Source organism: Scyliorhinus torazame, chromosome 5 (assembly GCF_047496885.1).
Source record: "Scyliorhinus torazame isolate Kashiwa2021f chromosome 5, sScyTor2.1, whole genome shotgun sequence".
Classification (NCBI taxonomy): domain Eukaryota; kingdom Metazoa; phylum Chordata; class Chondrichthyes; order Carcharhiniformes; family Scyliorhinidae; genus Scyliorhinus; species Scyliorhinus torazame.
The window spans coordinates 145123138-145144385 of record NC_092711.1 but is presented as its reverse complement, the minus strand read 5'-3'; the positions used below and the strand labels follow the sequence as shown (position 1 = coordinate 145144385).

General features: G+C 48.3%; 1 protein-coding gene and 1 pseudogene across 1 annotated transcript in view; both read left to right on the top strand.

Moving 5' to 3' along the window:
* Nucleotides 1-3809: 3809 nt before the first annotated feature.
* On the top strand, nt 3810-4349 carry LOC140417952 (josephin-2 pseudogene; annotated as a pseudogene).
* A 1939-nt stretch (nt 4350-6288) lies between these two features.
* LOC140417950 (uncharacterized) overlaps nt 6289-21248 on the top strand; it is a 49926-nt gene continuing 34966 nt past the window's right edge. Inside the window, exons 1-2 of the mRNA XM_072501383.1 lie at nt 6289-6573; nt 18306-19174. Coding sequence (XP_072357484.1) covers nt 18488-19174 — 687 coding nt within the window. The 5' untranslated portion in view covers nt 6289-6573; nt 18306-18487. The remainder of the gene's footprint in view (nt 6574-18305; nt 19175-21248) is intronic.

Below are 21248 nucleotides of genomic sequence, written 5' to 3'. Positions count from 1 at the left end.
CAACAAATCCTCAAGCCCCCGATAAAACTCACACCCACAGCCATCCGCTCCTGGTGCTTTACCCAACTGAGCTCCTTCATGGCCTTTGAGACCTCTTTCCTAGAAAGGGGAGCATTACGAGGCTCACACTGGCTTTCTGAGGCCTCCATATGCTTCAGGGAAGTGAATAAATGCTCCATATCCAGCAACACTTCACCAGACTTCAGAGACTTTATAATCCTGCATAGAATTCCCCAGATCCCTGTTTATCTCCTCTGTCCTCACAACCTCCCCCCCCCCCCCCCCCCCCCCCCCCCAAGCCGCACAGAGGGAATTGTTCCAATGTCGGCCTTTTTCTTTGTCAAACAGGTCATGTATTTGCTCGGTTTATTCCCAAACTCGTACAACGTCTGCCTCGCAAACCTTTCTCGACCTGCTGCATCAATCATTAACCTCCTTCAGCAATAGCTTATTCGAGATCTCCTTGTAATTCTGCTCGGCCTTCGTGAAACAAACCCCCAGACATTGCTGGTTCTTCAGCATCCGAGCATAAACTTTACATGTCTTCCATAAAATGGAGGGGGGAATACCAGGGGTCGGGTTAACCCAAAGGAAGAACTCAAACTCATTCTTACAATGCTTAGTAAATGAAGTATCTCTTATCAGAGAGGCAGCAAACCTTCCACATTCTCGACCTGGGGGTGAACCCTCGAGTAGAATTCCAGAGTAACAGGGGGATGGTCCACAATCGATGGTCACGACGGTGCAAGAGGACACCAGGTGTAGGATCGTCCTTGACATAAAAATGTTGTTGATTCTAGTATGACATTGATTAGGGCTGGAAAGAAGGTAAAATCTCCTCCCCTCAGGTGCAAAGTTCTCCAAACATCCACATAACCCACCTCCTCACAAGTAAAGGCCAATGCCCTGGCTTGTGGCAGGGTGGGTGGGGGGGGCGGGGGGGGGGGGGTCTTGGTAACCGGGAGCTTATCTACCAGCGGATTTAAGGGACAGTTGAAGTCACCAACCATAAAAGAGTTAGTTGAAGCTAACTCTGCAAAATCCACAAAGGCCTTAGTAATGAACTCCGGGGAGTAATTCGGGGATCCATAAACATTCATTATTGAAACAATATCGCCATGCACCGAACCTCTAATGATCGCATATCTACCTCCTTTGTCCTTGGTGCAGGTTTCAACCTTAAAAGGGATATTTTTATTTATAAGGATTGCCACATCCCTGCTACTGGATGAAAAGGAGATGAAAAAAAACCTGCCCCTCCCAATCCCGCCTCAATTTAAAGTGTTCCTCATCATCCAGATGAGTTTCCTGTAATAAAGCTATGTCGACTTTCTCCTTAAGAAAGGAGAGGATAACCATAGATTTGAGCCAGCGAAGTGGGATTGGAAATTTTCGGAGATGGGATTGGAAAGGAATTTGGACACTAAAAGATTTATTTCTTGGGGGTCGTTTTGCAGGGTTGAAGGAGCTGGGAGCGAAGTATGGGCTGGAGCAAGGGGAAATATTTAGATACATGCAGGTTCGAGACTTTGCCAGAAAGGAGATACAGAGCTTCCCAGTAGATCCAGCTTCCACATTGCTGGAGGAGGTGCTGACGACAGGGGGACTGGGGAAGGGGTAGTATTGGCGCCTTGTGTATTGATGTTTACCCTATGTATTGTTCTCATGTACGGAATGATCTATCTGAACTGTACACAGAACAATACTTTTCACTGTATCTCGATACACGTGACAATTAACAACTCCAATCCTCACCATTGAGGTGATAGTATTTCCAATCAGTAAGGCTACTCCACCCACTCTGCCATATTCTCCGTCCCTCCTGTAAACTTTATAACCGGTATATTTGGTACCCAGTCCAGACCGTCCTGCTACTTGTTTTTGGAACTGTATTGAGTTCCCCTGAGGCCTTCCCCTCCCCCTCCATTTATTAGTTTAAAGTCCTTCTGACCTCCCTATTTATCCTTTCCACGAGGACACTGGTCCTAGATCGGTTCAGGTGGGGACTGTCCCAACGGTACAGATCCCTCCTGTCCCAATACTGGTGGCAGTGCCCCTGGAACCCCTCTTTCCCGCACCACTCCTTTAGCTACGTGTTTACTTCCGTAATTTTCTCATCCCTGTGCCAAATTTGCACGTGACTCGTGTAATAATCCAGAGATTACATCCTTTGAGGACCTGTTCTTTAATTTTGTTCCTCGTTCCTGATATTCCCAAACAGGTCCTATTTCCGAGTCTTGCCGATGTTGTTTGTCCCAATGTGGACCACAGCAACTGGATCCTCCCCCTCCCTCTCCAATATCCTTTCAAGCCGGTTAGAGATGCCCCTCACCCTGGCACCGGGCAGGCAACATACCATGTGGGACTCTCGGTCCTGCTTCCAAAGGACGTTATCACTTCCCTTAATTATAGAATCACCGACAACTACCACTTCCTCCCCCCACTTGGATGGCCTCCTGTACCAGGGTGCAGTGGTTAGCCAGCTCATCCTTCCTACAGTCACTGCTCCGATACCCTGCCCCTCCGTGTCCGCTCCCTGGAGACTCGGCTGTGAATCCCCGAGATAAGGTTTTTGGCCTCACCGCTCCGACACTCCGTCCCTCCGAGTCCGCTCCCTGGAGACTAGGTATGGGGAATAGGTATTGGAGACGAGGTATTGGGGAATGAGAGGAAGGAATATTCCATAGAAACTAGAATTCTCTGATCTGAATTTCTATCCTGTACTGAGTGTTGACTTTTGTAAACTCCTTTTACAGATATTACAAGAGGAGGAATTACAGACAGAAATCTCAATTGTCACGTCTCGGTCTTACAGAGTCACTCCTTGGGATCTGAGTATCATCGGCCCTTGAATCTAGAAGGAGAAACGTTTGCCCGATCTGTCGGCATCAAAAGATTTTAAACATCAGTGTGACTGGAAAAGCACCGATCCAGACACACCCGAGTGAGAGTGTTCCAGGGGACTGACTGTGGAAAGAGTCCAAGTCTCTGTCCTAGAGGAGCTCCCGCCGGTGGCCACTGTCTACGCCGCTTTCGGGGGTTTCCGTTTTTTTTTGCTCCCCCCCCCCCCCCCCCCCGATTTTCGGCGGCCTTTGGGGCTGTCCCGGGCGTCCAGCTGGGCCGGTTTTATAACCGGCGAGGAAATCCACGCGAGTGTCTGGCGGCCGGAGCTGAGGTGTCGGGCCCGGGACACACGCATTTGGAGCAACGGGGGCGGAGCCAAACTGAGGATGAGGCGGCAGGCCCGAAGCCAGGGCGCAATGTAGTGGAGATGTTCCACACCGGGTGGCTCCCGCCTAGAGTGTGTTTTTTTTAAGAAGTCGGAAGTCCGGCCCCGGGGGACGTTTTGAGGAATATTTTAAAAAACTTTTTTTGGAAGAAATTTTTTGTTTTTAGATTGAAGAAAGAAAAACAATAAGTCGTTAAAAGATGCAAAAAGGGCTCTCTGTCCGGGCCTGGGCGGGAATGGCGCATCCTCGGGGTTGGTGGTGACTCACCCAGCAGCCTGCCCTCTCTCCCCGGGTGTGGGGATGTCGGAGCCCCCCCCGGGTGTGGGGATGTCGGAGCCCCCCCCGGGTGTGGGGATGTCGGAGCCCCCCCACGTGTGGGGATGTCGGAGCCCCCCCCCCCGGGTGTGGGGATGTCAGAGCCCCCCCCGTGTGTGGGGATGTCGGAGCCCCCCCCGGGTGTGGGGATGTCGGAGCCCCCCCCCGGGTGTGGGGATGTCGGAGCCCCCCCCGGGTGTGGGGATGTCGGAGCCCCCCCCCCCCCCCGGGTGTGGGGATGTCGGAGCTCCCCCGGGTGTGGGGATGTCGGAGCCCCCCCCTCCGCTGTACCACGAGCGGCAGCGCCTGGAGCTCTGCGCCCTCCACAACCTCCTGCAGCAGCCGCTCTTCACCCAGCAGCAGCTGGATGGGCTGAGCGGCCAGCTGGCTCCCGACTCTCTGGTGAATCCACGTCGCAGTTTGTTAGGAACCGGGAACTATGATGTCAACGTCCTCATGGCCGCCTTGCTAACTCAAGGTCTCGTTGCGATTTGGTGGGATAAACGCAAGTCGCTCAGCAGCTTGGTGCTGAGCCGGGTCCATGGCTTCATCTTCAACATTCCCTCCAACATGACGCTGGGCTTTGTCTCGCTCCCCATCCAGCGCAAGCACTGGGTGGCAGTCTGGCAAATCAACGGGGCCTACTACAACCTGGACTCCAAGCTAAAGGCCCCGGTTCCAATCGGGAATGAGGAGGAACTGAGGAAGTTCCTGCAGGACCAAATCACCCAGGATCCCTGTGAGCTGCTGCTGGTGGTGCCGAGGGAGGTGGAGGAGGACGGAAGCTGGCTGCTTGCTCCCTGAACGCGAGACGCGGGAGATCGGACAGCGGGAGCGGTGAGGGGGGGAAAGTCTCGCCGCCGATGGCGGGCTGACTCAGACCTCCAGCTGTGACGGATGAAGCCAGCGCGCTGGGAAGGTGGAAAAAATAATTGGAAACTCTAAATTTATTAAAAAAAGAACTTGAAATGTTTAAAGAGACAATATCAGCAGGACTGTTATTGAATCATTGCCTCTATCATTTCCTATATTGATCCATCGTCACATAGTTTAAGTTCATTGACCAGACTGAAACAAACAGGAATGGGGTTTTAATACATAATATTATGCAATGTTGCTTGATGGTACAGTTAGAACTCAGCTCAATTCCTCGAGGTCACTCTCTCATTGGGAATATCACATCATTAAATAAAAGAATGACAATGTTAGGGGTGAAAATATTCACACGATGACCTGTGTATAAGTAAAAAAAGCAGTTTATGATGTCCGAATTCTGGTAGGGAAGGTCTCAGGCTCCACAGCCTGTGACAGCACCTTCTCTCACTTGAGCTAAAGCTCACATGGGATAATATACAGATTCAAGGGGCGGAATTAGTTGTTTTCTCATTTACATACAATCAATCAACTGTATTCACGTCACACTTTTTACATGCAGTCAATCAATTTTCCTGGCATACCCAATTATCACATATATGGTTAAAGTGGGTGTTGTCTTACCCGTCCCTAACTTCATACAGAAGTCATTCAAAACTAACTAATGTGCCCTGTCTACAGCCTTAGACCTTGAGCTTATCAAGGATACATTGCAAGTCTTGTTCTGTGAAGCTGTTATCAGTGGCTGTTGGGACACTCTCTATACATACCCACGCTTGGGTCTCATGAGACAGTTTACAGGGAATGTGGCTTGTTCAGCCATTTTATATCACAAAATAGCTAACAGCCATTTTGTGTCTTTTTTGTGTATACACTATCTATTTCTACAAATTGCCTCTTCTAAACAGGCATCGAAGCCAATGAGTACCTTTTGTTTCATCAGAACTATTCAAAAGTAATACGGGAGCACAGATGTAGTTGCAGGGCCACCTATAATTTATATCATAGTCCAGTATCACAAAATGCCCTCCAACACTTCCCCCCCCACTTTTTGTCATGGAAGATGTTTACAGAACTCCAACCATATTCGGGTGTCCGACCAGCCAGGGTTGGAAACGGGTGCGGACACAGATGTTGTAGCCTTTGCCTCGTTGATCGCCCGAAGACGGATCCTGATGGGTTGAAGAGCAGCCTCTCCACCCTGTGCCCTGGCGTGGCGGGGGCACCTGTTGGAATTCTTGACTCTTGAGAAGATTAAGTTTGAACTGAGGGGAAGGATGGAGGGGTTCTACAATTCATGAGCATTATTCATTATGCACTTTCAAGAACTGGATAACATCGAACATTAGTTGGAGCGGGTGGGTGGGTGGGAGGGTTGGGGGGGGGGGGGGGGGGGGCTGTGTGTGTTAATGGCGACTATGGGTGATTCCTGATTCCTTTTTATTTGTTTATGTGAACATGCAAGCTAATGTTTGGGGTTTGGTGGGAGGATGGGATCGTTGTTATTGATATGGGGATTGACATATTTGTTATTGATTATTGTTGGGTGTAAATTTGGGAGAAAATGTGAGAAAAGAGAATTAAAAAATATATTTTTAAAAACTCACTCTCAACATTTTTTATCACCCAAATGTACTGGGGAGTTAAAATTGGATTGCTGCCAAACTCGTCTTATCTTTGTTTTGGAACAGACTGACCTAAACATGGGTTACTTACTTTCAAACCTATCTCTTAAATCCAAGAGGTTGGAATTTTATTTAAATCAGAGTTTCACATTAGATGAAGTTTAGTTTCCTATCCAAACCAATTGTAAACATTTTTTTAGAACTAAACACAATAAAAAACCTCTTATTAGCATCTCAAATGGAACAGTAAATTCAAATGTTACATTTTTAACTATAACTGTTGCTAACTCGCCAGGACAAGGGAGGGGAGAATATATGACTGTAATGTTTAGGGCAGCCTCCCCCTTGGTAATCGCAGGAGGAGCTGTACTTGTCCTTATCAACTTGCTCTGAAAGGCCTTGGTTTAAAGTTTGCAAAAATGCTTTTTCACAGACGGAGTTTTCCTTTGAGACACAAGCCTGTATTTCATTTCCAGCTGTCCAGCTGAATTGTTTCATTTTATCGTTCAGTTTCCTGTGTCTTCAGGCAGGTAAAGTGACACCATTGCTATTCCTCAGCAAATTTGTGTTCCTTCAGGATTAGTCTTACCCTGTGGGTTTACTAAATGTCTCTCCTTTTCCTTCAATTCCCAATATCTATTGGTTCTGGCCACAGGGAGATGAGGCTCAGTATCCTCGGCCCAAGGGCGATTGGTGATTGTGTTTTATCCACTGGGGCGGCCCCACCCTATCTGCCCAACTGTGTTGCTGCAAACTGCAGCCACCGGCTGGACTGGATTGTCTCATTCCTTTGTCTAATTATTCACTAAATATAGGCTGCTCAGAATTATTACCCCTTTTGTTCTCTATCCTTCTTCTGACCCATCCGCCAGCTTTCCTGTCCCCCAGCCGTAAGGTGTGGGTCCCAACCATCTTTCTGCATTAACTGAGCTTGATGTTCCGCTGTGAACCCTGTGATGGAGCTCACGGCTCCTCAATCAGAACCCGGGACATTCTCTTTCTTTTTGTATTCGGCAATATTTATTTATTTATTTTCTGATGCGATGGAGAAAGAAATCTAACAAATAGACAAAGGGAAAGAAAATGCAGTGAACTATGCGGCTTCAACTAGACACTCGAGTGAGCATTGGCCCACTTGCATGGCTTCAACAACCTGTGCAGCTTAAACCAGACGCTCAGTGAGCGTTGGCCCATCTCCGCGGCTTCGAATCCGTCAGTCACGTTACATAGAACATAGAACAATACAGCGCAGTACAGGCCCTTCGGCCTACGATGTTGCACCGAAACAAAAGCCATCTAACCTACACTATGCCATTATCATCCATATGTTTATCCAATAAACTTTTAAATGCCCTCAATGTTGGCGAGTTCACTACTGTAGCAGGTGGGGCATTCCACGGCCTCACTACTCTTTGCGTAAAGAACCTACCTCTGACCTCTGTCCTATATCTATTACCCCTCAGTTTAAAGTTATGTCCCCTCGTGCCAGCCATATCCATCCGCGGGAGAAGGCTCTCACTGTCCACCCTATCCAACCCCCTGATCATTTTGTATGCCTCTATTAAGTCTCCTCTTAACCTTCTCTCCAACGAAAACAACCTCAAGTCCATCAGCCTTTCCTCATAAGATTTTCCCTCCATACCAGGCAACATCCTGGTAAATCTCCTCTGCACCCGCTCCAAAGCCTCCACGTCCTTCCTATAATGCGGTGACCAGAACTGTACGCAATACTCCAAATGCGGCCGTACCAGAGTTCTGTACAGCTGCAACATGACCTCCCGACTCCGGAACTCAATCCCTCTACCAATAAAGGCCAACACTCCATAGGTCTTCTTCACAACCCTATCAACCTGGGTGGCAACTTTCAGGGATCTATGTACATGGACACCTAGATCCCTCGGCTCATCCACACTTTCAAGAACTTTACCATTCGCCAAATATTCTGCATTCCTGTTATTCCTTCCAAAGTGAATCACCTCACACTTCTCGACATTAAACTCCATTTGCCACCTCTCAGCCCAGCTCTGCAGCTTATCTATATCCCTCTGTAACCTGCTACTTCCTTCCACACTATCGACAACACCACCGACTTTAGTATCGCCTGCAAATTTACTCACCCACCCTTCTGCGCCTTCCTCTAGGTCATTGATAAAAATGACAAACAGCAACGGCCCCAGAACAGATCCTTGTGGTACTCCACTTGTGACTGTACTCCATTCTGAACATTGCCCATCAACCACCACCCTCTGTCTTCTTTCAGCTAGCCAATTTCTGATCCACATCTCTAAATCACCCTCAATCCCCAGCCTCCGTATTTTCTGCAATAGCCTACCGTGGGGAACCTTATAAAACGCTTTGCTGAAATCCATATACACCACATCAACTGCTCTACCCTCGTCTACCTGTTCAGTCACCTTCTCAAAGAACTCAATAAGGTTTGTGAGGCATGACCTACCCTTCACAAAGCCATGCTGACTATCCCTGATCATATTATTCCTATCTAGATGAATATAAATCTTGTCTCTTATAATCCCCTCCAAGACTTTACCCACTACAGACGTGAGGCTCACCGGTCTATAGTTGCCGGGGTTGTCTCTGCTCCCCTTTTTGAACAAAGGGACCACATTTGCTGTCCTCCAGTCCTCTGGCACTACTCCTGTAGCCAATGATGACATAAAAATCAAAGCCAAAGGTCCAGCAATCTCTTCCCTGGCCTCCCAGAGAATCCTAGGATAAATCCCATCAGGCCCCGGGGACTTATCTATTTTCAGCCTGTCCAGAATTGCCAACACCTCTTCCCTACGTACCTCAATGCCATCTATTCTATTAGCCTGGGGCTCAGCATTCTCCTCCACAACATTATCTTTTTCCTGAGTGAATACTGACGAAAAATATTCATTTAGTATCTCGCCTATCTCTTCAGACTCCACACACAATTTCCCATCCCTGTCCTTGACTGGTCCTACTCTTACCCCAGTCATTCGCTTATTCCTGACATACCTATAGAAAGCTTTTGGGTTTTCCTTGATCCTTCCTGCCAAATACTTCTCATGTCCCCTCCTTGCTCGTCTTAGCTCTCTCTTTAGATCCTTCCTCGCTACCTTGTAACTATCCATCGCCCCAACTGAAACTTCACACCTCATCTTCACATAGGCCTCCTTCTTCCTCTTAACAAGAGATTCCACTTCCTTGGTAAACCACGGTTCCCTCGCTCGACGCCTTCCTCCCTGTCTGACCGGTACATACTTATCAAGAACACGCAGTAGCTGATCCTTGAACAAGCCCCACTTATCCAGTGTGCCCAACACTTGCAGCCTACTTCTCCACCTTATCCCCCCCAAGTCACGTCTAATGGCATCATAATTGCCCTTCCCCCATCTATAACTCTTGCCCTGCGGTGTATACTTATCCCTTTCCATCCTTAACGTAAACGTCACCGAATTGTGGTCACTGTCCCCAAAGTGCTCTCCTACCTCCAAATCCAACACCTGGCCTGGTTCATTACCCAAAACCAAATCCAACGTGGCCTCGCCTTTTGTTGGCCTGTCAACATATTGTTTCAGGAAACCCTCCTGCACACACTGTACAAAAAACGACCCATCTATTGTACTCGAACTATATCTTTTCCAGTCAATATTTGGAAAGTTAAAGTCTCCCATAATAACTACCCTGTTACTTTCGCTCATATCCAGAATCATCTTCGCCATCCTTTCCTCTACATCCCTAGAACTATTAGGAGGCCTATAAAAAACTCCCAACAGGGTGACCTCTCCTTTCCTGTTTCTAACTTCAGCCCATACTACCTCGGAAGAAGAGTCCCCATCTAGCATCCTCTCCGCCACCGTAATACTGCTCTTGACTAGCAGCGCCACACCTCCCCCTCTTTTGCCTCCTTCTCTGAGCTTACTAAAACACCTAAACCCCGGAACCTGCAACATCCATCCCTGTCCCTGCTCTATCCATGTCTCCGAAATGGCCACAACATCGAAGTCCCAGGTACCAACCCATGCTGCCAGTTCCCCTACCTTGTTTCGTATACTCCTGGCATTGAAGTAGACACACTTCAAACCACCTACCTGAACACTGGCCCCCTCCTGCGACGTCAAATCTGTGCTCCTGACCTCTATACGCTCATTCTCCCTTACCCTAAAACTACAATCCAGGTTCCCATGCCCCTGCTGCATTAGTTTAAACCCCCCCAAAGAGCACTAACAAACCTCCCCCCCAGGATATTTGTGCACCTCAGGTTCAGATGTAGACCATCCTGTCTGTAGAGGTCCCACCTTCCCCAGAAAGAGCCCCAGTTATCCAGAAATCTGAATCCCTCCCGCCTGCACCATCCCTGTAGCCACGTGTTTAAATGCTCTCTCTCCCTATTCCTCATCTCACTATCACGTGGCACGGGCAACAACCCAGAGATAACAACTCTGTTTGTTCTAGTTCTGAGCTTCCATCCTAGCTCCCTGAAAGCCTGCCTGACATCCTTGTCCCCTTTCCTACCTATGTCGTTAGTGCCAATTTGGACCACGACTTGGGGCTGCTCCCCCTCCCCCCAAAGGACCCGGAAAACACGATCCGAGACATCACGTACCCTTGTACCTGGGAGGCAACATACCAAACGTGAGTCTCTCACGCTCCCACAAAATCTCCTACCTGTGCCCCTGACTATAGAGTCCCCAATTACTAATGCTCTGCTCCTCTCCCCCCTTCCCTTCTGAGCAACAGGGACAGACTCCGTGCCAGAGGCCCGTACCCCATGGCTTACCCCTGGTAAGTCCCCCCCCCCCCCCCACAAGTATCCAAAGCGGTATACTTGTTTCTCAGGGGAACGACCGCAGGGGATCCCTGCACTGACTGCTTTTTCCCAGTCCCTCTTACAGTTACCCACCTATCTCCAATCTTTGGTGTAACTAATTCACTGAAGCTGCTATCTATGACCCCTTCTGCCTCACAAATGATCCGAAGTTCTTCCAACTCCAGCTCCAGTTCCCTAACTCGGTCTTGGAGGAGCTGGAGATGGCAGCACTTCCTGCAGGTAAAATCAGCAGGGACACTAACTGCATCCCTCACCTCAAACATCCTGCAGGAGGAACATTGCACTCCCTTCCCTGCCATTCCTCTAACTTTCTACCAAGATCTGGCTAACAACTAAATTAAATTTTTATAAAAAATAATAATAATATAATAAAATATGGTACTTACCTCAGACCAATGGGTTTTATTATTAGGTTAGAGGAGGAGGGCGGGTGGGAGACACTACACGTGTAGTGTCTCGGGTTTCCTCTCCACCAGAATTTATTGGTGAGGGTCTTCCCAGACGTCCGCGGGTCGACTTCCTGTTCCCGCCTAAAAAACTAATTTAAAAAAAAGAAAAATTCTCAGCTCCTGCTGAAATTGACTAACCAGCCAGCTCCACTCCCGCCGAAATCGACTGGCCTGCCCCTGCAAAGACAAGTGCTTTTAAAGGTTGACTTACCTCCCAGCAGCCACTTCCGCAATGCTCCCGCTGAAACTGACGTTAGCGTGGCTTCAACCAGAATGGTCCGCCTGCGTTCATTCCCTGGTGCGCGGTTTCAGATAGACACTTGAATGAGTGTCAGTCACGCCTGTGCAGCTTCGTCAATGTTGGTCACGGCCAGACATAGTGTTAGGAGTTGCTAGAGTTAGGAGGGCCAGGCACGTCGAGGATCACCGAGGGTACAGGGCGTGGGTGTGGGGGAGGGGGCACCACGCCACCAGGAGTGGGATAATGTACAGCACAATAAATATCTCTGCACAACATTATGACATTATGATGCCTCTGTCACTTTCTTCAGCAATGCAGGCTGACCCCTGGTCCCTTTGCCCATCTCTCCAGGCATCCCACCCCCCCCCCCCCCCACCTGACGTGGCACCCACCCACCCTCTGGCCGTGGACGTCCCTGAGGCTCTGTCCGATCCCCTGGGTGTGCAGATGCTGCGTGTATGCTCTTGTCTCCTGCAGTGTTCAGGCGCAATGTCCAGGCATCAAGGTTTGATTGCAATGCTAGGCAATGACTCCCACATGCTACAAGGCCTGCCCACCCACGGGAATCCTCTTGGCATCTGTGAAGGGCTCACTTTAAGGGCTCACAATTGCCAATTCCCTATCAGCAATAGCCTTCAGCCACACAGCCAGAGGCCTCAGCAGTCGTTGAGGTTATCGGTGGTCGTTGGGGCAGATGGGCAGGGACAAGGGTTGGCTCTGGAATGGGAACACATGATCCAGGGGTTGGCATGGTGGTGCCCATGTAGTTGCCACCCCCAGAGCCTCCCCTCACCCCTTGGTGACCCACCCAAAGTATTCATTTTTAATTAGAAGTCCACTCATGCTAGAGTTTAACATGGCTTCCTTGACCTTGTTACTTATGGATGAAGTTTATTACTAAGGCATACCTAATCGTTCCCCACATGACAGCAGTGACTACACTTCAAAAGCACTTCACTGGATGTAAAATGTGTGAGGAGATCCTGTGGTCATGAAAGGTGCTATAGAAATGTAATTTCATTTTAGAAATAGTCACCAGACTTGGACATATCATACTCGGCCCACTCACAATGATCATTAATAAAGATTGAGTCGTAGTTTTGTGTAACAACCATGCCTTTCACTCCATTTCAAATACCTTGTGAGAAACCAAACATAGGATATTGTGAAATTATTTAATTTAAAACAGAACGAGTTATTGTGATTTGAGATTCACAGCCTGACAATTGTGCAGGAAGTAAATTCAACGAGAGCTTTCAAAATGGAACTGGACACACTCTGGAAAGAATTATAAACCATCAGGGTACTGGGATTAATGGGAATGATGGGTAGAATGGCCTTCTTCTGTGCTCTCTGAAACCCGTTTGCATTTAAAGAAATTGGTAAACATCTGGAGCCCATTCCCTACGATGGGGGTAGAAGCAGAGATGATGGAATGTTTCCAAAAGGAAATTGGATGGGGACCTGAGGGAAATAAAATGACAGGGATAGAACAAGGCGATGGTTCGATCTACAGAGAGCCAGCATGGACTCAATGGGCCCATTGGCCCCATTCCCAACCCTAATTCCTGTTTGATCTAAAAAGAGAAAATTCAGATGCTCCAGTCTCTCCAACTCACTGAAGTCCCTCATCCCTGATACCATTCTTGTAAATCTCCTCTGCATCCTCTCTTTTCCTCTTCACATTCCTATAGCAGCTTTTCCAGTCAGTTTTTATGTTTCTCACCAGTTTGCTCTCATATTCTATTTTCTCTTTATCAGTTTCTTGATCCTCCTTTGCTGAATTCTAAAACAAGTTCCCAATCCTCAGGCTTACTACTATTTAACTTTCCTTGTTCGCAACGGTTGTATCACTTTTCCTGTTGGATTTCAGTTCCCAAAAGGAATCTATAGTTGGTGTATATATGAGAAATGAGAGGCGCCAAAGTTCCGGCAAGGGGGAGGGAGAAAGTGAAATAGAGGGAGAGAGGGCCTCGTGCGAGGGACAATGTTGAGAAGGTGGACCCTTCATGGATAACCTCAGCCAGTACGACAGTTGAACCCCTGCTATTGGAGTCACTCCACATCGTGAACCAGCCATCCAGACAACTGAACTAACTGACCTCCCCTCCCCTCCCCCCCCCAGCAGATATATAATAATTCCTTAAATATTAGCTATTGCCTGACTCCCATCATACCATTTAATGTGGTTTCCCAGTCCCCCTCAGACAACCTGCCCCTCATACCCTGATGGTGTTTCTCACAGAAGAAAACTCAGATAAATTAAACAAAAGCATGTAACCACCAGGGCCCATCGTCATGGCAATGTGGTATAATTTGATAGGATCCAAACAGAAATGCAAACTAATTTTCGGCTCACTTCCAAACACCCCTTCACTCTGACCCTTGTGAAATTTGAAACAAGGAATTTGCAACAAGGCTCAAAGAGCGTCAGCCCACCGGAGGCAAAGCCGTGAGACCGGCCAGTCCAGCAGAAAGAAACCCTGCGACCATCCCCATTGGCCAACTGTCAGAATGAACAAAATTCAGTCCTGGATGTAATTGAAGCAGATACAATAACAGCAGAATCCAACCCCTGTAATCACTCGTGAACTTGTTGGTGTCTCAGCAGGTGCGATGAATCAAGCGTTCCCTTCCCTCACCGCGGGGTGATCGGCTTCTCCCCAGTGTGAACTCGCTGGTGTTTCTTCAGGCTGGATAACTGAGTGAATCCCTTCTCACACTGAGAGCAGGTGAACGGCCTCTCCCCAGTGTGAACCCGCTGATGTTTCTTCAGGCCGGATAACTCAGTGAACCCCTTCCCACACTGGGAGCAGGGGAATGGCCTCTCCCTGGTGTGAACTCGCTGATGTGACTTCAGGTTAGATAACTGAGTGAATCTCTGTCCACACCGAGAGCAGGTGAATGGCCTCTTCCCAGTGTGAACTCGCTGGTGTTTCTTCAGGCTGGATAACTGAGTGAATCCCTTCCCACACTGAGAGCAGGTGAACGGCCTCTCCCCAGTGTGACTGCGTCGATGATTCTCCTCCACCTTCGCCAAACAAACCTCCAGAAGCCGCTGGTTCTCCAGCATCCTGCACCTTTTATTAGCAGTGTGAGAAATGATCATCCCCCGAGCATAAGCTTTACACGTCTCCCACAAAATGGAGGGGGAAATCCCAGGGGTCGAGTTAACCAAAAGGAAGAACTCAAACTCTTCCTGAAAGTGCATAATAAATGAACTCGGGGAGGCTCCAAACCTCCACATTCTCGACCTGGGGGTGAGCCCTCGAGCAGAAACTCCAGACAAACGGGGGAAGGTCTGCGATTACGATGCTCCCTGTGGTGCAAGTGGACACCAGGTGGAGGATCATCCTCGGCACAAAGAAGTCGTCGATTCTACTCTGACATTGCTGTGGGGCTGGAAAGAACGTAAAATCTCTGCTTCTCGGGTACAAAGTTCTCTAAACATCCACATAACCCACCTCCTCACTGTTATGATCCCGGACCAGACCCCAACAGTGGCTCGGATACTGGACACAAACCCCAATATTTTATTTGTGTTTTGTAAGACAGTGAGGAAAGTATACCTCACTCCAGGAGTGATTTTACAAAAAATAGGGCCATGCTGTATGAAAACAAACTTTATTACTGACACAATATTAAAATAAATTTAGCACCACACCAGGAAACCGCTGACAATTAGTCCTTAAACAATGCTAATCAATACCGTTAACTGCTCCCTTTATTCCCACTCAAACAGCAAAAACACATCTCAGCTCTCAATCCACCGTTAAACACAGTTAGCCCTCAGCAATACCTGCGTTACACAGATGTTCTTTGAGAGAGATCTTGTGTCACCACTTTAAAGACAAGGTCTCAATCCTGTCAGAACCATGAAGAAACTTGGGAAGTTGTTTCAGCTGAGACCATAGACCATAGAATTTACAGTGCAGAAGGAGGCCATTCACCCCATCGAGTCTGCACCGGCCCTTACAAAGAGCACCCTACTCCAGCTTACGCATCTACACTATCAGCATAACCCCCACTTAACCTTTTTGGGCACGAAGAGCAATTTAGCATGGCCAATCCACCTAACCCGCACATCTTTGGATGGTGGGAGGAAACCGGAGCACCCGGAGGAAACCCATGCAGCCACAGGGAGAATGTGCAGACTCCGCACAGACAGTGACCCAGCCGGAAATCAAACCTGGGACCCTGGAGGTGTGAAGCAATTATGCTAACCACTATGCTACCTACTGCCTACGTGAGCTTGTTTCAGCTCACCTTCTGAACTGCTTGGAAATAAACTGCGAATCTAGCTCCAGACTGAACTGAGATGCTTGACCTCTGCTCATATCTTGAACTAATTCTCAACTAAAACACTTCTTGCATGCAAAACGCCTGATACCGTGGCTCCTCCCAGAACTGACATCATCTTACCAAGCTGATATCTAATTAACTCCACAGGGAATCCCCTTCATCCAAACAACTTACCATGAGCCCACGCTTTGTACGATGCTTTAATTGCACCTCTGGCTCCAGAACCCAGTTGTCTTTCAAACTAGGATTTCTTTTAGAAACATGGCTGCAGCAGTCACACACACTAACTCAGGCTTTTAGCCCTTACTGCGCCAAATCCCCAGAATACAAAAATTCTGAAATTCCTACAGTCATCAAATTACAAGCCAAGGCCAACGCCCAGGCCTGCAGCGTGGGGATGTTGGTGGTAACCGGGAGCTTATCTACCAGAGGATTTAAGTGGCAATTGAAGTCACCAACCACAAAAGAGTTAATTGAAGCTAACTGCAAAATCCTTTATAATGAACTCGGGGGAGCAATTCGGGGATCCATAAACATTCATTATTGAAACAACACCTCCATTCACCGAACCTCTAATTATCACATATCTACCTCCTTTGTCCTTGGTGCAGGTTTCAACCTTAAAAGTGATATTTTTATTAATAAGCATTGCCACACCCTTGCTACTTGACGAAACGGAGGCAAAAAACGTGGCCCACCCAATCCTGCCTCAATTTAAAGTATTCCTCATCATCCAGATGAGTTTCCTATAATAAAGCTATGTCGACTTTCTCCTTAAGAAAGGAGAGGATCTTTTTCCCTCTGATAGGGTGATGGATGCCCCGTAAATTTCCTGAGAAAATTTGCAGATTTACGTCCGCCATTAGTTAGGCGACAGAGAGAACAGGAACAGATTTTCACCTATAATCGAGCGTGCCCCCATTACCCCCTCCTCCAACTCACTTTACATCGGAGGCACCAAAGTCTCCCCAAACTGCTCCTTTCACTGATGATAACCCCATCTGTACCAGAGTAGGATAAAGTCAACAACACATAAACCCTCCCATAATAACAAAAATACAAAAGAATAACCACCACAATAGATCCAAGGGGACATTTCTCAACAAGACTGAGGACCCGGAGGATTAACCCCACGGCCAGACTGTCGTTACCCTCAGGATACCTTCTCCAAAATGAGGAGAAGAAAAGGGCCAACAAGGGAATGGGGATTGAATGTCCATCCCGCATTTTAGACCCACCCATGAAGACCTGCATCCACCACCACCCACCCTTTGGCAATGGCACCACTCGGTTCTGCCATGGTTAACGCTTGGATAATAATAGAAAGACACGACCCTAGATAAGATAATCCGAGTCCCTGCAACACTTGAGGAGAAGAAGACATTCAGTCGGCGCTCACCGAATAACAACTCCCTTCAACAGGATAAAATATAACAAATTCAGACAACAACACCATGATAGGAAAGAGTCCGGATTAGAGCCCGTGTTAGTCCGAGCTGCAAACCATTCCTCCAAATTCAGGCGTTTCATGGATTTAGCGAAGGCCAATGCAGTAGTCGGATTATCGAAAGACTTGACGGAGTTGTCGGATACAATTTTCAGGGTCACAGGATAAAGCGACATAATTTACTGTAAGGTGAGGTGGGAGCCAGGTCTCACCTCACCTGACCCTTCTCCAGGACCCTCTGGTAATCTTTCAAGTTGTGGAAGTGAATGATTACAGGCCTGGGATGAAAACTGTCCCTCGGCCTCAAAGACAGGATCTGATGCCCTTTCTAATTTGAAACACCCAGGCTTCACATCCAGCTTGAGAAAATGTGGCAGCCGGTCCTCGAAGAACTGAACGGGAGCCTCACCCTCCACACCTTCTGGCAGGCCGACGACTCGGATGTTCTTTCTCTGACCCTCGGTTCTCCAAGTTCTCCAGGAGTCCCCCACGTCACTTGGCCGGTTTCCAAGGATTGAATTTGTGCCTCCGCCGAGGAGGCATCTTGCTCAACGTTCAGGATTCTCTCCTCCGGATCATCGAGCCTCTTCATGGTGTTTTACAGCTCGGCTTCATGAGCTCACAGATATTGAGTCAGCTCACTCAGCCTCTGGTCAATAACACGGAGAATGTCGCTGACATAGATCGGCCAATGATCCCACAGAATAGATGAGCAGGCTCGATGGGCCGAATGGCCAACTGCAGCTCGTATTTGTTATGATCTCTGTGTCCAGGACAGGAAGCAGTGAGCATGGATCTGTCAATCAGCCTGATTCAGCACCGTCAGGAGAATTGGGAGGATGAATATTAGATACAGCAGAGTGAGAATGGAGGGAGAGTGTGTGGGACGGAGATTTACAGCTTTTGGGGAATGAGAGAGGAAAGAATGTTCTCTAGAAACTGGAATTGTCTGTTCTGAATTTCTGTCCTGTACTGACAGTGATGTCTTTTGTAAATTGTTTTTACAGGATATTAGAAGAGGAGGAATTACAGACAGAAATCTCATACTTCACGTCTCAATCTGGCTGAGTCTCTCAAATCCTTGGAACTGAATATCACCGGACTTTGTATCTAGAAGGAGAAATATTTGTGAGAAATTAAAGGCTTCAACTGATAGTCAAACCTGGAGAGACACGAGGACACCCAAAACATGGAGAAACCGTGGAAATGTGGGGACTGTGGGAAGGGATTCAGGGTCCCATCTCAGCTGAAGGTTCATCGGCGCATTCACACTGGGGAGAGGCCGTTCACCTGCTCTGTGTGTATGAAGGGATTCACTGAATTATCCGTCCTGTGGAAACACCAGCGAGTTCACACTGGGGAGAGGCCGTTCACCTGCTGTCAGTGTGAGAAGGGATTCACTTGGTTATCCAACCTACGGACACACCAGCAAATTCACACTGGGGAGAGGCCGTTCACCTGCTCTCAGTGTGCGAAGGGCTTCACTCAGTTATCCACCCTGCAGACACACCAGCGAGTTCACACTGGGGAGTGGCCGTTCATCTGCTCTCAGTGTGAGAAGGGATTCACTCGGTTATACATCCTGCAGACACACCAGCGAGTTCACACTGGGGAGAAGCCATTCACCTGCTCTCAGTGTGGGAAGGGATTCACTCAATCATCCAATCTGCAGACACACCAGCGAGTTCACACTGGGGAGAGGCCGTTCACCTGCTCTCAGTGTGGGAAGGGATTCACTCAATCATCCGTCCTGCGGATACATCAGCGAATTCACACTGGGGAGAGGCCGTTCACCTGCTCTCAGTGTGAGAAGGGATTCATTACTTCATCGAAACTGCGGATACATCAGCGAGTTCACACTGGGGAGAAGCCGTTCACCTGCTCTTAGTGTGGGAAGGGATTAATTTGGTTATCCAACCTGCAGAGGCACCAGCGTGTTCACACAGGGAGACGGCGTTAACCTGCTCTTAGTGAGAGGAGGGATTCAGATAGCCATACACCCTGCAGACACACCAGCGAGTTCACACTGGGGAGAGGCCGTTCACCTGCTCTCAGTGTGCGAAGGGCTTCACTCAGTTATCCGCCCTGCAGAGACACCAGCGAGTTCACACTAGGGAGAGGCCGTTCACCTGCTCTCAGTGTGAGAAGGGATTTATTACTTCATCGATCCTGCGGACACATCAGCGAGTTCACACAGGGGAGAGGCCGTTCACCTGCTCTCAGTGTGGGAAGGGATTCACTCGGTTATCCAACCTGCAGAGGCACCAGCGAGTTCACACAGGGAGAAGGCGTTAACCTGCTCTTAGTGAGAGAAGGGATTCAGATATCCATACACCCTGCGGGAACACTAGCGAGTTCATACCTGGAAGAGGCCATTCACCTACTCTGAGCAGGGGAGACATTCAATGATCCGTCCCAACTACGGAGACACTAGCGAGTTAATTCTGGGGAGAGACCATTAATCTGCTCTCAATGTGGGGAAGGGTTTTGTGATTCATCACACGTGTTGTGACTCCAACAAGTTCACAATAAATTACAGATGTTGACGCCGTTGTTATTGTTCCTGCTCTCACTGACATCCAGGACTGCATTTTGTTCATTCTGACATCTGGTGAATGGTGATGATTGGAGGGTTTCTTTCTGCTGGACTGGCCGGTCTAACACCTCTGCCTCCGGTGGGCTGACCATTTTTGAGGCTAGTTGCGATTACCTGGTTCCAAGTTTGACGAGGAGCACAGAATGAAAAGGTGTTTGCACGTTGGAAGATATTTAGTTCCCAAAGCAGCCACGTTGCCATGAAGATGGGCTATGGTGGTTACATGGTTCTTCTGTCTAATTTATCTGGGTGTTTCTCGCAGAAGGAAACTGTCATGGTATGAGGGGCAAGTTGTCTGGTAGATTGGGAAATTATAATAAACATACCACTGAAAGTGGCAACGCAGGTGGATAAGGAGCTAAGAAGGCAGAGGGCATGCTTGTCTTCATCGGTCGGGGCATTGAGTATGAAAATTGAGCAAGTCATGCTGCAGCTGTACAGAGCCTTAGTTAGGCCACACGTGGAATATTGCTGACAATTCTGGTCACCACATTACCAAAAGGATGCGGAGGCTTTGGAGAGAGTACAGAGGAGGTTTACCAGGATGTTGCCTGGCCTGGAGGGTATTAGCTATGAGGAGAGGTTGGATAAACTCGGATTGTTTTCATTCAAGTGATGGAGGATGAGGGACGACCTGATAAAAGTTTACAAAATTCTGAGTGGCACGGACAGAGTGGATAGTCCGAAGCTTTTTCCCAGGTTGGAAAAGTCAATTACCAGATGACATAGGTTTAAGGTGCGAGGGCACAGTTTTAAAAATATTTTATTAAGGCATTTATGCTTTTATAACAACAAGCAATACAAATGTAAACATAGTTCAGTGTGTAAACATGCCTCCATCTCCCACTGCTCCCGTCTTCTCTGGACACAAAATAGCCTAACTCTCCCCCCCCCCCCCCCCCCCTATCCCATCACCCCCACCCTCCCCTTTATTGCCTCTGCTGACAGTTTAGTTTTCTCCGAAGAAGTCGATAAACGGCTGCCACCTCCGAACGAACCCTAACGTTTATCCTCTCAGGGCAGGGGCGGATCTACTCTGAGACTAATGAAGCTTCAGATTCAGGGCCCCTAATCCCAGAGGGGCCCCAGAAGCGACTTTACAAGGCAGTCATAAATTAATTGGCAGGACTTCACTAAAGCAGATAAGTCAGTGCTGGGTCCCAGGTTAAAAGGAAAGTGATTATTCTGCTGCAAAAATGCGATCAGGAAATGCTGAGGATCAAAATTTGCCTCCTCTTCCTAATGTAGCTGTGTCTCGATGAAGAGTGTCACCCCGCGTAAGTGTTTGGGTTAATGCCAGTGTGTGTGTGATTGGGTATTCAAAGAATGCTGATGTGGCCTGGCTCACGGGACT